Source organism: Vidua macroura, chromosome 16 (genome assembly GCF_024509145.1).
Source record: "Vidua macroura isolate BioBank_ID:100142 chromosome 16, ASM2450914v1, whole genome shotgun sequence".
Lineage (NCBI taxonomy): Eukaryota > Metazoa > Chordata > Aves > Passeriformes > Viduidae > Vidua > Vidua macroura.
The window spans coordinates 14707150-14723509 of NC_071586.1; the positions used below are offsets into that span (position 1 = coordinate 14707150).

Below are 16360 nucleotides of genomic sequence, written 5' to 3' on the forward strand. Positions count from 1 at the left end.
AACTTTAATTTTGGAACGAATAGAACAATCCCAAGCGGCAAGCTGGCTGTTGTTGTGAGCGCAGCAGGGTCGGGGTGCTCCTGAGGCAGGAATCGGAGGAAAGCTCCTTTCCCTGGCGTGTGTTCTGTGGAAATGGCAGCCCTGTGGAGCACAGGGTGGCAGGGCTGGAGCCCTGCAGGGAGCAGCAGCTCAGAGCAGGCTCGTGGTCTGTATCACCAGTGTTGATTTCCTTTGCAGGAGGAGCGCCTCAGACGCGGGGACGATCTGAGATTACAGATGGCTCTGGAGGAGAGTCGCAGAGACACAATTAAAATTCCCAAAAAGAAGGAGGTAGTGCCTTCGCCTAAGAAACTCCCTGAAATACAGTAACACAAACTTAGCTTAATACTGAGCTCTTTTATGCTTTTGGGTTTGCTTTCTTGTGTAGCTTAAAGCTTCTTCCATGTGGGTTTAAATTTGGAACTAGACAATGCAGACGTGTAAAAGGAAAAATAATAATAATAACAATAATAGTAATAATAATTGCTTCTTCACCGTCACGGGTTTGTACTTCAAGCCTGGCAAGGCTCTCGAGTAAAGCTCAGCTTATTCCTGCCCTCAGCACACCACCTTGTTGGACCTGATGGATGCCCTGCCCTCCTCGGCACCTGCCCCGCCCAAAACCGAGCCCTGGGGACCTCCTGCTGCTGCTGCCAACCAAACGGATCCCTGGGGAGGATCCACAGCTGCAGCCCCTGCCTCTGACCCCTGGCAATCCTTTGGTAAGAGCAAACTGCCAGGAGCAATGGCATTTTCAGGGTTTTGCTTTTTAACCTTGAGCATTTCAAAGCTGCGCAATGTCCAGCTTGTGTATGAGTCCATTTTCAGTCATTTCACTAAATTCCTCATTTCAAAGCAGAAACCAATGGCAGTTGCATTTTTTTTAAGCAGGTGGGTTTCTGTGTGTGCAGTTTGAATGCTGAGGAAGAGGAGAGTGGCATTTCTGTTTACAGCAAAACCAACTTGTCCAACTCATGTCTCCCTGATGGTTGCGTCCAGTGCCATGGGTTTAGACTATCCCCAGAATTTAATCTGATATTTAGGCAGGGTGCTGAGCTTAGGAAGGCCACCAGTGTGAATTATCATGTCCTTAGTTGCTCCTAGAGAATTGTGATGTGTTTGTGTATGGTCAGAACCAAAAGGATTAAATTACTTAAATGAAGATTTTTATAGCAGACAAAAACATGCAGGTTGCCATTTAAAACACTTAGTGTTCCATAGGTTTTCAGTGCTAAATCCATGGAATATTTCTGAAGGGAAAGGTGCAGTGTTTCACATTTTAAAGAGCAATTAAGCCAAATTTTTGTGTGGTTTTTTTCTCTGTGTGTGTTGCTGCCTGTATGGTGGGCTGATGTCTGGGTCAGCCACAGCCTGTCCACCTTTGAAAGAAAGTGGATGGTTTCTCACAGTGTAACACTTGGAACTGGAGCTGGATCTATTTCTTTGCTGGAATTTTTGACTTTTTTAAAGGGCAGGGAGCTTCTGTGCAAATCTTGATGAAGCTTTTCCATGAGGATTGACAGCTTTGTTCTGTCAGTTCTGCTTCGGGCTGGTGATTCTACAACCTCTGCTCTGAGATGCTTCCAAGTCATTTGCAATCCACACACCACCATCAGATTCCTGATGAAAAATTGGAAGTTTAATAATGAATTGCCTTGTTTGGGGATTTTTCCCCTGCTCATGATGGCATTAAAGACACCTAAAAAGCTCCTGGGCCAACTGCCAGGTCATCATTCCAAACCTGCTTTTTTTTTGGTGATAGGAACTGAGAAAAAGCCCAGATTTTGGGCCCTAAGGTCATTCAGTTTGTTTTTCCATGGCTAAAAGCAACCAAAATCCACTTTCCTCAAATCTCCAGCCTGATGTGTCACCCTCTGACAGGATTTTCCTTGTACCAGTTCCAGCCATAGCATTTCCTCAGTGCTTCCCAGCATTCTCTCACCACAGCACAATCCCTGCTGGATTCTCCCAGGGATAGTCTCAAAGATGCAAGTTTATGAATTTGCTGGTAAAAAAAAATGACTCATGAAACTGCATTTCCCAAATCCTGCCAGTGCTGTGGTGTTCCAGGGGAGCTGATGGAAGCTCTGGGAAGGGATTTTCCCGAGCACACTCTCATTTTGAGTGCTCCTTTTAGGGAAGAAAGGACATTTTGGGAAGCTGCTGGTGATGGGAAATGCTGTCATTAGTGTGGCACTGCTCCTAACTCAGCACTGGGGGCAGATGAAGGAAATGGGAGTACTGGTGTGGGAATAATGGGGCTTCCTTGGAGACTTCTGGCATTTCCTGCTCCGGAGCTGTAGCGACCACGTGCCTGCTGATGAAACAAAACCCAAAATTCCAGCTGGAATTTGTGCCACTGTGTGCAACATTCCTGATTTACAGGAATATTGGGATGCCAGGGGAGTGGAATGGAGTTTTAAAAGCTAAAATAATTTTCAGTTGTAATTTGAAACCTGCAGGATATTGAAGGTAAGAGTTGTTGCGTGTGGGCGATTCTGTCCTGCTCTCTTGGGTTATAAAATCCTCATTTGGGAATTAAACCTTTCGTGGTTGAATTTGTAGGAATGAAGAGTTGTCAGCATCTTCCAGTAAAAATGAGAGCCCTGGACACACAGGCATTGGGTTAAAAATAATAAAGGGCTAACAGTGGGCAGCTTAGATGTGTGTCAGGAGTGCTTAGAAATGGGAATAAAAAAGCACAGCTGGCTCAGGGGAGCTGATAATATTTTTATAAAATAGCAATGTGGTTAAAAGAGTTGGAAAACATTCCCTCTGAATCTTACAGATTCCTTTGTCCAAGGGTTAATGTTGTGTATCTCACACCTTTTACCTTTGGGCTTTTTATAAACTCACTTTCCCCTGAGCTCATAAATAGAGCCTGTGATTTAGGTCACCTCCAGCCAGGGATTGTCACTTGTGGTGGCAATGTCAGGAACAAAGGCAAGTTTATTTTCTTGTTGGAACTGCAGGTATTTGTATCCAGGATCAGAGAGGGGAATTGTTCATTCCTCTGCCTTGCCCACAATTTCCTGGTGCTGTTGTTGGTCAGAGTGTGACCAGTGCTGGGAGTGGCTGGTGCTGAGCTGCTGCTCCCGTTAATGCTCGGTGTTAATTGGGAGGAAAGGCCCCTGGGAGGGGTCAGTCTCCAAGGAAAGCTTTCCAAAAGGAAGCTGCACTGACTTCTCTTCCTGCTGATTCTTCTTGCAGGTGCCAAACCAGCTGCTTCTGTTGACCCTTGGGCAGCACCAGCAGGATCCACAGCTCAGCCTCTGGCCAAAAATGTGGACCCTTGGGCTCCTGCTCAGCCATCTTCTACTGCAGCAAAATCTTCTGTGGATCCTTGGGGATCAGCACCTGCAAACAAACCTCTCTCCACTTCTGGTGAGCAATATTCTCATCCCATATCCACCTTATTTGAGTAATGAGGAGAAGTCCAAATGGTTTTCTTGCATTGTGTGGTTCAAAGAAGCTGGACAGTTGGCAGAATTGGTCTTCAAAGCAAAAGGGATTTGTAATAACCAGGAGGAAAAAGAAATTTAAATGTAATTATTCGGACTTACAGCTCTGAATTAGTGGTGCTGCTTCGTGCTCCTCCTGGTATTTGTGGCTGCCTGCTGAGCACTTGGGACTGCTGCTGCTCTTGGGTTTTATCTTTAATTAGACAAGGACTTCATTTCTGGCAATGAATGATACTCTAATTTCACCTTTCCTCATGATAAATAGCTCTGCAGATGGATGCCTCTGCAGATGTAGATTGACAGGTTGAGCAGCTCGGAGGAGACTTTTAGAGGTGCAAATGAAGGTTTGTTCCTTCAGACTGAGGGTGTGAAACCCTCCCTGAGTAAAGATGGAAAAGGTGCTGCTGCAATTGTCTTTTCATGCTTTGTAACTAATACAACCTTGATGAGTGTTAATACCTGGCATTTTCATATTGGCACCGTGGCTAAAAGCATCCAAAATGCATTTTCTGCTCGTCACTCATCCCCGTACACAACAGACAAAGGAATCTGAGTGCTGCAAAAAGTTGTCTAAGCAGCTTTTCCCTGGGCAAAGGGCAATAACTGGAGCATTGTGAAATGAGCATTTAGCTCTGGTGGTTCTTTGTTCTTGATAAATATTGTTTTTATATTCCATTTTCACTCATTCTCTTGGGGTTTGTCATCTTGAGCTCTTCTTGCTTGAAATGTGTTGAAGGTTAAAAGTAAACTAAGAAAACATTTCAGCTAATTAAAAATGCCCACACAAACCTCACAGCTGTTCAGGAGTGTGATTGCTGATCATTTAGGTGTTGTTTTTGTGCCTCCAATCTGAGGTAAGAGTGTGTCCGCCTTTGGAAATGGTGATGTTTCATTGATTGCAAACTCTGGGTGAGTGCTGGTGCTTCAGCTGGTGCTTTGCCATCTCCACAACCTTTGCTCTGGCATTCCTCCTCCTTTCCACTTGGGAAACAGAAATGAAATCATCACTGGTGGTGTTTTCCTTGAGGGCCGATTAACACTTGATAGTAGAGGCTGTAAATCCATTTCTGTTCTCTCCTTCCACAGCAAGATCTGCTTGTCTCTAATGCAGACACTCAATCAACCAAACCCCAGCATGCTCAGGTGTGCCCTACACTGATCCAAAAGCAAACTGCTCTGATTTAGCTGTTCCATGCTGTCAGAAAGGACAATTCTGTGACATTCTCCTGCTCCCAGCTCAGAGTAGGAGCACTCCCAGCTGCTGCCCTGGAACCTGTGGTGGCTTCTTGGTAACAGGAATGGGTTAGGAATTGCTTCCAGGAGGATCAGCTGTGTGATGCAACCGAAGATGTGTTAATGACAGGGCTGTCTTGTTGTTTTGAACAGGAAGTACATCTTTTGACCTCTTCAGTAATTTGAATGGTACAGTTAAAGATGATTTTTCTGAATTTGACACACTTCGAACTTCCAAAAAGCCAGGTACGAATCAAATTCTTAGCATGTGGACAGGTTGGGTGACAGTCACGGCAACAAATGTCTCTGATCTTAAATTTTACTGAACAAAAAAATCAGTTTTCACAAAGGGAAGGAAGTGATGATGCAGCAGTAAAAGCTCCTTGTTCGCATTTTGGCCTGTGCATGAACTCGTGGGGAATGGGCCTTTTGTAATCCGTGGAATTGCACCCTGTGACCTTTTGCTGCATTGACCCAGAAATTTGTTGGACTTCCTAATTTCCAATGTCCAACATGTTTGGAGCAGGGCTTATGCTCAGAGACTCAACCAGAACCATGCTGACTGAATCTCTCAAATGTGTAAATTCCAGCAGGAAGATGAGAAAGTGCCTTCTCTGAATACTCTTAATTTATTTTTCCTCTGGTCAATGGTCAGTAAATCAAAACTGCCAGACCCTGTCGGTGCTGTGGTACCTTTGCTCTCAGGATGGTTCTGCCTCAAGCACAGCTGGGCTTTTTGAGAAGAAATCCCTGGCTGGAATCCAGCTAGGAAGGGCACAGCAGTGGTGTAGGGCCTGGGCACAAGCCAAGGCTTTGGAGTATCTGTTCCCTGGAGCCTGTGAGTCCCACCTGGAGCAGCAAAGCTGTGGGAATTCCATCAGTAGAGCACTGCAACTCTGACTGCAGCTTCTTCATGCTCTGCTAAAGGACATTGACCTGCTTGCATGCTGAGAGGGTGTAACAGCCTGAAACACTGAGCCCTGACTAACACAAACTTAGCATAAAGCACCTCTGCTCTCACACACTGCAGGCTCCTCTCTGCCTGCCTCTGTGCATTAACCAGGAGTTCTCTTTGTCCCTTTGTGTTGTTGCAGCTGAATCAGGTTCCACTCTGCCATCTCAGCACAGTGGTACCACGAGTCCTGATCTCTTTGAGTCCCAGCACTCGAGTGGGACATCAGGCAAACAGAGCACGGCCCGGAAAACCCCGGAGTCCTTCCTGGGCCCCAACGCTGCCCTGGTGAACCTGGATTCTCTGGTGTCTAAACCACCACAACCTGTTACTTCTCTGAACCCATTCTTGGCACCAGGTTGGTTTCTGCACAGTTCTCCACGTTTCTGTTTGAGCTTTCCCTTCCTGCAGGAAAACTCTGCACAGCTCGGTGCTGGTGGGGTTAAAGATGGGTGATTTGGGCTTGGTTTTGGTTACTTCAGCCAACAGATCATGAGCAAGAGCAGGAGGGTCTCAGGGAGGCATCCTGGGCTCACCCAGCACAGTGACAGTCCCTGAAAACACAAAGTCTCTGCTCTTGGTCTGCAGCTGAACTTCATTCCAGCAGTTCCCTCACTCAGAATTGTGTTAGAAGGTTTGGGCTTGTTAAAAATGGCTGAACTTCAGCTGGATTTTGTCAAAACAGGTAAGATTGCCTTGGAAAGGTAACAGGTAGGAGTTTCCTGTGGAAGAAGGTTGGAATTGCCCTTTTCCTGGAGCTGCAGCAGGCACAGGAGATCTCTGACTGCAGCCTGAGGTCCCAGAGAGCAAACTCTGCAGGGTAATTCAGTGAGCTGCTGGTTAGTCTCTTAGGTTGGCACAGTGAGCCAGTTTTGAGCTGGAAACACATTCTTAGTGTATTGTGGAAAAAAAAAAATCGGCTGTTGCAGTTCTCCTGCAAGCTGAGCCTGTTAGAAGTGAGCCCTTGCTTGGAGCAGGCTGAAATGGTGACACCAAACATGTGCCAGATGTGTTTTTTAAAAGCTGAATTTGCACTGATGTTTTCCTGTGTTGCTCATAGGGTGAAACTTGCAAATGCTCTTTCAGTATTTATTTTCATCACTCTTCCAATGGAAGAAAAAGTCAATTTATTAAAATCCCTGAGTAGGAAAAAAGCAATGATTCTGAGCAGCCTTGGCAGTGAGCAGGGAGAGAGAGGAAATCTGTGTGTCTGCCCTTCCCGGGTACTACAAAAAGTTTGTGAGGGGTCACTGGGCCATCCAAATAATCCTGGGCTTGTACACTAAAAGGAATTTGCAGGGCTGGCAGCAATCCAGGGAGCCTCAGAGGCTGGGAAAGTTGTGCTCTGCTTTTTTCGAGCACGGCTGTAATTCGGAAACAAGTTGTTTACTTTGGGAATTCTTGTCCGAGCTCGGTGCCAGAAACACGAAAATGGAGGTGGCTGCTGGGAGCTTGGAGCAAACACACAAATCACAGAGTCCCAGGATGGTTTGGAAGGGATCTTAAAAAACATCCCTGCCATGAGCAGGGACACCTTTCACTATCCCAGGCTGCTCCAAGCCCTGTCCAGCCTGGCCTTGGACACTTCCAGGGATCCAGGGGCAGCCACAGCTCCTGTGGGAATCTGTGCCAGGGCGTCCCCACCCTCCCAGGGAAGGATTTCTTCCCAATACCTGATGTGAACTCACTCTCTGCAGTAAAGGAGCACTGAGAGCTTGCAAAGCAGCATATAAAAAATCAAATCAGTGATGTGGATGTCGTGGTTAGGGCTTTTGCAGGTAACCAAGCTTGGAGAACCTGTGACTCCGGTGGGGGCTGTCAGAGGTGGGAGCTGTTGGTCAGTGGAGGGGTGTTGGAGGCACTGGCTGCTTCCAGGGAACACACTGTGCTCTGCTGGGGGGCAGATGCTCCACAGGGCGTTTTGGGCATGGGGAGGGTTCTTTGCCAGGACAGATGACTGCAGCCCCTGGTGCTGACGGCAGTGCCTCACTGTCCCTTCTCTCCCCCCTCAGGTGCCGCTACTGCAGCGACTCCAATCAACCCCTTCCAGGTGAACCAGCCTCAGCCTCTGACCCTGAACCAGATGAGAGCGAGCCCCGTGATGGGCAGCAGCCCCTCCTTCAGCGCCGTGCCCCCGATGAGCATGGAGCCAATACCTCTGTCTTCCATGGCCCCCGTGCCCGTGGGGATGGCACCGCTGCCGGCCATGGGCACCATCAGGATGGGCCAGGGGCTGAGCATTGCAGGATCAATGCCCCAAGCTCTGCACAGTACAGGAATGCCGCCAGCAGCCTCCCAGGCTGCAAATACAACTAACCCTTTCCTCCTATAAAGACCCGATTAAAGGAACTTTTCTTTTCTTAGTGTTTCCAGGCTGAAGTCTTTCCAGCGAAACGAACGTGGCCTGTGTGGACTGAACGGTGTGTGAGAGACTTGGAAGTAGATTTGCAGTTTACAGTTATGATCTTTGAAGAGTTGTCGCTACTTACCAGTTAATCTAAATCTAGTCTTTGCTACAGATGGTACCTTACTTTGGCTTGTTGAGCATCATGTGAAATGTTCAGACTTTTCACCAAAGTTAGATTCTGCCCATTTTTGTTACTTTGTTAATCATTTCAAACACACTTTCTAGGGAGAGAACCTGCCACTGGAAAACTCCCTTGGCTATTTTGTAGATGTCAGATCATGTGCTGGATTCCTGAAGTTACTCTTCCCCTGCATCTGTCACTTCCTCTGCCCGTAAGATAGACCTGAGATTCCGAGTGCTAGTGAATGTTTTGCACATAACTACACACAGCTCTAGACTGTTGGTTCACCCATAGTCCTTACTCTTAGAAGAGACCGACCCGGAGGGCCCAGGGGGGCTTGGTTTTTATGCATTAAACATTGCAAACTCGCACTGCTTTGGTATCTCTGAGGTGTGACTGACAGCAGCAAGCTTGTCTCGAAAGGAAAATAACACAAAACCCCAGACAAAACACCCAAGACCATGCTCGAGTTGTGCTGTCGTGTGCAGTGTTGAATTCCTACACTACTCTAAGGACTCCTGGAACTCTGTGAGTGGCTGCACTCGTGCTGAGTGAGTGTCCTGCTCTGTGCTTGTCCAGTACCAGCTTCGTTTGGAAGTTTTTTCATGTGTATTTTGTTTTTATTTGACTTACAATGTGAGTTGAAAGAAAAAAAAAAAAAAAAAAAGGAAAAAACAAAGAAAAGGAAAAAAAAAAAAGAGATACAGTGGGACAACTTTGAATTCAGTTTCACCGGGGCAAGCTTTAAAACTAATTCAGGCTTAACCTTGCTATATGCAGTTACTCTTGTATACTTTTGCACATATTTTGTTTAGTACAGTTTCATATTTTGAGTTTGCAGAGTTACCTAATAGTCCTTTTTTTGCTAATTTTTATAATGTGGTTCTTATTTAACTGTCTGGTTTTGATAGATTTATCAAGTCTGGCTGAAAAATTAAGATATTGGCAAATGTCATTTTTATGGTTTTAATGCCCTCTTATTTATGGTTTTCGCTCTTTGTTTCTGTAAAGAGAGTTTAAAAGGGAAGATTAACACTAAAATATTTACTTTTAAATGAAGTATTCATAATGCAAATCAAAAACAAATCCTCGTGACTAATTATTTTTAGATGAATTGAATTTGAGCATAACATGATTTAAGACTACATTAAAAAGAAAAAACACTAAAGTTGCCTTTCCCTTGATTTGTTCCCATTTCCCAATCCCCAGACTTTTAGCCTTGATGAAGATCCCCCCCAGAGAGGCTGTTTGGTTTTATTTTCCTTGTAAAACTTGTGGAGCTGTTAAAAATCCTGATGTACAAACAGAACTTGTTTCATTTTATCCACTGATTTTTCCTCTTGGAAGGTGCACTCTGTAGGATAACTGCTTCCATGTCCAGCCATCCCTCGGGAGCTGAATTATCCCTTTTCAATGAATTTTCATGTCTGAACTCCTCACCACGCTCAGGGGTTCTGCTGGAGCCCCAGCCTCTCCCAAAAATCCATGGAAAAGGATTTTTTCCTGCCTGCAGGGCACCTCTGAACGGACTTGGTGGCCTTTCCTTAATTTAAGAGGGGGAAAACAGAATTTGCCAGGGTTGTGTTGTGGTGGAACAATTCCCTGTGGGGCTGGAGAGGGGCTGGATCCCATGGGAGGACTGGGATCCATCTCCTGGTGGGAAGGGGATGCTGAAGGATGATCAGATTTAGGGACAAGCCCAGACTGGAGCTGTGCAGGTCAGGGTAGCTCTGGTAGTGTATGGAATGCTCAGTGTGTGGATGTTCCTGTGCAGGTGTGGGATCCTCTGGCATCCTCTGGGATCCTCTGGAACTGGCAGGGAGCATTCCCAATCCTTGTTTTTATAGAGGAGGGAAGAGGATTGCTGTCCACACCCAGCCTGTCTTTAAAAACAAAACAAAACCCCATTCATGTTGCCTTTCAGAGCAAAGAAAAAGACTTTTTCTGTTGTTGTTGAGGCTATTGAAAAGTGTAGAGCAGGAAGGGTGTGATTCTTGCAGATGGGGGGGAAAGTGCTTTTTTCCAGCTGATCTGTGGCAAGATTCCTCCCAGGTTGTTTTCCCAGTTGGATTGGACCAGCACTGGAGTCAAGGTCACCCTGGGTTTGTCCCCTTGTCCCCTGAACTGCAGTGGGATGGGGCATTGTGTGCCCAGCCAAGAGTCCTGGCCACGTCCTGGGGAACTTTCTAGAGGCAAGATGAGGTTGATAAGAAATATTTCAAGTGCTGAAATAATCTGCAGTTGGAGCTGTCACTGTAAATTCGCCCCTGGCTTAATGAAGCTGTTGAATGGCAAATTGTTGCTTTTCCTCCCAAGTCACTGCCCCCAGAACTTTATCCCTTTTATATTAAATAGAGACATTTTTGGCACAACAAACCCAAAGGAGGCTCCCTGAGGCGCCACAGCCCAAATTCTGGTGCTGGAAATATTTAGGCTGAGACTAACCAAGCCCAGATCCCAGCCTGGCACAGGGCTTGTGGCAGGTTTGGTGAATGTTCCTGGGCTGGGCTGTGTCCCCAGGGGGTGACACAGGGGTGTCACTGTCCTGGCTGGGGGTGCTCTGAACGGTCCAGCTCATTTTGTGATGATTTTCCTGCTCTGCAGGATAATCCCCCCTCCCTCCTGGCCCTCCCACATTTCTGGAGGATATTTGTGTGCCCTATCACATCCCCTCTGCCCCATTTCTCCATTTCTCCCTCTTTTCCTTCTTTTTCTCACTTTGCAAATATTCAAAGTGCTTTTTTTTTTCCCCCTTTTTGATTTTTAAAACATTAGTAGCCCAAAATAGCCTTACTGGTCAAATTGACCAAAGAGAAAAGTGTTAAATATCTTAAAAAAAAAAAAAAAAGAAAAGAAAACACACACACACACACACCTTGGCATAATTTCCCCCCTAAATTAGCTCAGTTATTTATTCAGTTTTATGCTCTAGAGAAACTCAACTCCGTGGAGGGGGCAGGGAAGGGAAGCCCTGGTGGGTTGTGGTGTTGGCAGTTTTTGGGAAGTCCCGTAGCCAAGACAGCTCTTGTTCCCCTTGTGCCCCTTTGCTGTTCCAGCTCGAGGTGTTCTCTGTGCCTGAATATTGCACAGGTGGGGAGAAAGAGGAGATTTCTTTTTCCCAGCAGAATCTCACACAACTCTTCCTCTCCAAGTGTTCTGATATTTCCCAAACTGCTCATAACCCTGGGAGCCAGCTGCTTTTTCTGGATTTGTGCTGACTATTGCCATTATTTACTGTATAAATAATTTATCATTTGTACTATTGTATCATAATGTCTGTATCTTTGTGTCATATTTTTTTTTCTCCCCCCCCAGCAATGTCACAGATGTGATATTTAAACGATGCCATCAGAACAGTGGAAAGACGAGGGGTTTGGAGGTGACTGGTCAGAATTAAAATTGTATTGCTTCTATTCCAGCTGTGTTGCTTTTTCCAGGCTTCTGCGTGGTGTTTGTTCTCCCATTCCCACCCAAGCCCTGCTTGGTGGAGGTTTGCAGGAAGCTGATGGGTTTGGGGTGAGCTGATGGAAGCTTTGTGGCAGGAGGACTGAGGGATGCTGTGGGTTCCTTGATGCATCCATGACTTTTCCCAGGACAGGCTGCTCTGGCTGGGAGAGAGGAGGGTTTCTATGGCTCACTGAAATCAGGCTCAGCTGAGACCTTACTGACTCAATAAAAATGGAGATTTGTTGTGTTGCAGGTGACTGAATTCCTTCTTTTAACCACGCTGCCCCTGGAACAGCCCCGGTGCAGGGAGCTCGGGGCGGTGCCTCGCTGGAGGCTCTGGATTTGTGTCCAGGCAGGAACGTGGGGAAGGTGGCTGTGGAAGGAGGGCTGGGGAGCTGGGACAGGACCTGGGGAGTCCTCACTTCCCACTCGTGTACGGATCTGTGGCACGGATCGCGTGGCAGGGCGCCTGCTTCCAGCCTGGGAGCGATCCAGGCCTCTCATCCTGGCTGCGTTAATTGAAGGGCACTTCATTAGCAGGCACCAGCAGGAGCTGCCTCTCCAGAGCCCCTCCAGGTTCCCTGCTTCGTTTGCTGCCAATCAGGCTGATCACTAATCAATGATCGCTAATTAATGCTGGAGGTGTGACTGTGGGAAAGGCGGCTTTGGGGAGAAAAGGCTCTGGTTTGGTTTCAGCCAGGGGTGCTGGGGGAAGCTGCTGCCCCAGGAATGCTCCAGTGTCCCTGGAGAAGCTGGGGCTGCCCCTGGATCCCTGGCAGTGCCCAAGGCCAGGCTGGACAGGGCTTGGAGCAGCCTGGGACAGGGGAAGGTGTTGGGGGTTGGAAGTGGATGGGCTTTCATGTCCCTCCCAACCCAAACCATTCTGGGATTCTCTGATTCTGCTTCTGCCTCTTGGAACTGCACGTTTTCAGTGAAATCTCACTGTATGGAAGATGTGGGAATGGCTCAGGTGACTCTGATCTCTTCCAGAGGAGGTGGATTCTGGGGAGTTCCAGTGGATTTTGATGGGTTCTGGTGGCTGTGTGAGCCAGGGGAGCCTGAGCTGCCCCAGCCCGTGCTGAGCAGAGCTGTGCTCGTGGTCGAGCTTTCTGCTGAGCTTGCAGAGCTGCTCCCCCATCCCACATTTCCTTTTCCTCTTCCTCTCCAGAGGAGTGAGGAGGATTTGCCCGCTCTGCAGAGGAAGAGGACTCTGGATAAGGATTTATCTTTTGGCTTCCCCTCGCCCACGCCGCTGTTTCCGAAGGTTTTGCTGAGGTTTGTGTTGCCTCTTTCTGCTGCTTTTCATGGAACTGTGGGGAAAGGGCTGAGCCCATCTTGTGCTCTGGCTTTGGCACGGCCTCTGCAACACCCGGCAAGCTGCATTTCAGGGAACCAGCGGGATTTATGAACCCCTCACGTTCAAAACTCCCATATTTTTCAAGTTACCTTAAAAGGTCGCCCTTCCCCATTTATGAGTTGGATTTCCTAAGGACTGCTGCTTGTTTGGGGGCTCGGGATTAGGAATGGTGAAGAGCCAGTGTGGGATGTGGTGCTGGCAGCTCTGTTTTGCTGTTCTGCTGTTGATTGATTGTACCCTGTAATAGTGGAAGCCGAGGAGTTGGAAGTTCCCCTTGCTGCCAGGGAGGTTCATTGGCAGGGTCTGGTGATCCATAGGGAATTGGGAGGAGGTAAATGAGGAATGTGGGGATACCCTGGGGGGACACAGCCCAGCCTGGGGCTGTGCAGGGAGAGCCCAGAGCTGTCCCAGACCCAGAGTGAGTTGTGGGACCCTCACGGTTTTGGGAAATCTCTCCCTGAGAGAGTAAATAAAATCCCACAAATGTCCCCATGGGCAGGGACACCTTCCACTGTCCCAGGCTGCTCCCAGCCCTGTCCAACCTGGCCTTGGGCACTTCCATGGATCCAGGGGCAGCCACAGCTGCTCTGAGCACCCTGTGCCAGGGCCTCACCCTCACAGAGAGGAATCTATTCCCAATATCCCATCTAACCCTGCCCTCTGGCAGTGGGAAGCCATTCCCTGTGTCCTGTCACTCCAGGCCTTTGTCCAAAGCGTTCCAGGATCACCTGTGTCCTCTCAGGCCAGCTCACATCGCTCTGCCTGAGCTGCTCTTGGCACATGTGGAGCAAACACGTTCCCATTTCAGGTGAAGGAAAATCAATGACACCTCAAACCACCTGGATAAAGCCAGGGCAAAGGTGGAGTTTGTCTTCCCAGCTCCCTGCCTGCTGCTTCCCGACAGGAAACCTCGCTGGGACACGGCTGCTGCCAGCTCTGCAGCTTGATCCCTTCCAGTTCCTCCCGGGCAGGAATGGCATCCTGGGTCCTGCCCAGTTTGACCAGCAGAGCTGCTGGAGGTTGGGTCAGAGCTCCATTCAGGCCAAGGGGATGTTGCTGGAGCAGAGACCTGGGATTTATTTCCCTGTGGAGATGAGCTGGCGGCCCCTGGGTGAATCCACCCCTCTCCTGGTGCCTGCGGGATCAGCACCCGCGGCTGGGCTGGAGGAGCACGGGCCGGGCAGCTGGAGCAGATGGGAGACCAGGATCATCCACAGGACACTGACCCGGCGTGGGCTGATCCCACCCATCCATCCCCAAACCTCCTCTCGATCCCACTCATCCACCCCGATCCCATCCATCCATCCCCAACCCTTCCCTGTCCTACCCATCCATCCCAAACCCTCCTCCCAATCCCACCCATCCATCCCCAGCCCTCCTGGAGTTCTCCACAGCTGAACCACCTCGAGTAATGCCTGCGATGGAAAATCATCAGACACCTTCGTGTCCTTCTTCCCCTAGAACCTGCGAAAATCAGGTCTGCCTTCTTCCTAAAGTGCTTTTTGTGGCCATGGAATGAAATTCATGGATTTTCCAAGCTCCAGGGAGCCAGCTCTGCTGTGCTGTAGCAGCCCCGGAGTCCGTGGGCTGCCTGGGGTTGTGCTGGGTGATGGTGGAGGAGGTTTTTTCTGCTTTTTTAATATCTTCATCAGCAAGTCTGGCACTAAATGGAGTGATGATATTCTCTGAGGTGAATTTGGGTACTTAAATATCCTGGCCTGAATAGGGAGCCAAAAATAGACACCTTGAGCAGTTCTGTGCGTCTGCTGCTCTTCCCTCTGAAGGACGAGGCTGGATCCCTCAGATCCTGCTGGGAATGCAGCTCGTGTTGTTCCCTCGCTCCCTCCCGGGGGCTCAGCCCTGCTTTCCATGCCCAAAGGATGGGTTCTGAGGGATTTGTGCTGTCCTGTGCTCCCAGCCCCAGTGGGGCTGCACTGGAGGCTACTGGCAGCTCTGCAGCCGGGTGGGAGCTGCAGCTTTGGGAGTTTTTGCTTCCAAAAGTGGAGGCTGCTCCTTGGGTTTGCAAATATCCACGAGTGTCTCAGAACTTGGGGTTTGAGCTCCCCCACGTTTGCCTCCCAGAGGACTCCTCAGCTGATGGAAAAAGCCCTCAGGGATCCCCTCTGCCACCCTGAGGGTGGGTGTTGAGAGGGGACAGGGTGGGATCGGGGTGGCTCCTGCTGGGGGTGGTGTGGCCTTGGAAGACTGGCCTGGGAAACATCCCAAGCTGGAGTTGGTGGCTGCTGCAGATGTGCTGCTCAGGTGTGCCTGGACCTCGGGCTGGCTGCTGGGGGGCTCTCAGTGCCCTCACGGGGGGCTCAGGTCTGAGGGACCCCCTGGAGATGTCCTGGGTGGCTCTCCAGGGCCACCAGCCCATCCAGCTGCTGCCAGCCCAAAGGGGAGAGGCCCAGGGTGGGGGTTCCTGCTGTTCCCCGGCTCTGGGTGTCCCGGGAATGGGGAATGCCCAGCCTGGCTCTGCCACTGCTCCCACCCCAGCTGTCCTGTGACCCCCCAGGTCCGTGTCCAGCACGGATCCAGGGCCTTTATCCCCCTGAATCTCCAGTGGCACAAATGGGAGGAAACACTACAAACCTGTCAAGAACTGGAACTAAATCCCCAATTTTCTTCAAACGCGACTGCTCTGTGCTTGAGTGTTTGATTTTTTCCTATTCTTTTTTTTTTTTTTTTTTTTTTTTTTTCCCTTTGGAGCATTTCACAGATCTCCTGCTCCCAACCCAACACTGCTGCTGGGGAGAAGCTGCTGTCAGCTTGAATCCATCTCATTTTCAGATGGAGATAATTCCCAGCTGCCACAGAGCTGCTGGTGTAAAGCAGCCTGGCAGCCTCTTGTGGATGCTCAGATGCCCGGCTCAGCCCCGCTCCCCGTGGAGCAGCCCCGGGATGTGTTTGTCCCCTGCTCCGGGGACAAGGGGCAGTGCCAGGGCAGCCAGCACGGAGCGACTTCCATGGAGGAACGGGAAAAACTCGGAATTCTTCATTCAGCCCCGGAGTTAATTGTTATTAATCACTTCCAGCGCTTTCCTAAAGGATGGGAGCAGCCACGAGAGGGCAGGAGCTGCTGCTGCTGTTTGGTAGGAAAGGCGGTAAATACCAATTCCTAAGGATTGTCCGAATGATTCTCCTTTTGCTGGAGGGTTTGATCCCCAAGCTGCTGTTCGCTCCCTGTCCTTGGCTGTTTCCCTCCCCGGGTAACAGCAGGAAAACTCCCCTGGAGTGAATCCAAAGCCTTTCCAGGCCAGGAGAGCTGCAGAGACCCCAAACACCTCCCAGGCTCCCGGGTTTGTGATGGCCTCGGAGCCCCTCCTGTGTCAGAACTCGTTCT

The 16360-nt window shown here is 49.1% G+C and overlaps 1 protein-coding gene across 4 annotated transcripts in view; it reads left to right on the plus strand.

Moving 5' to 3' along the window:
• Nucleotides 1-11626, plus strand: part of EPN2 (epsin 2) — a 43606-nt gene extending 31980 nt beyond the window's left edge. For 3 of the 4 annotated variants that reach the window (XM_053992167.1, XM_053992166.1, XM_053992168.1), the window contains 6 exons: nucleotides 238-330; nucleotides 602-761; nucleotides 3250-3423; nucleotides 4887-4979; nucleotides 5828-6043; nucleotides 7698-11626. In XM_053992167.1, the coding sequence (XP_053848142.1) occupies nucleotides 238-330; nucleotides 602-761; nucleotides 3250-3423; nucleotides 4887-4979; nucleotides 5828-6043; nucleotides 7698-8017 (1056 nt within the window). In that variant the 3' untranslated portion in view covers nucleotides 8018-11626. The remainder of the gene's footprint in view (nucleotides 1-237; nucleotides 331-601; nucleotides 762-3249; nucleotides 3424-4886; nucleotides 4980-5827; nucleotides 6044-7697) is intronic. The other variant, XM_053992169.1, reaches the window with a different exon arrangement.
• The last annotated feature ends 4734 nt before the right edge of the window (nucleotides 11627-16360 follow it).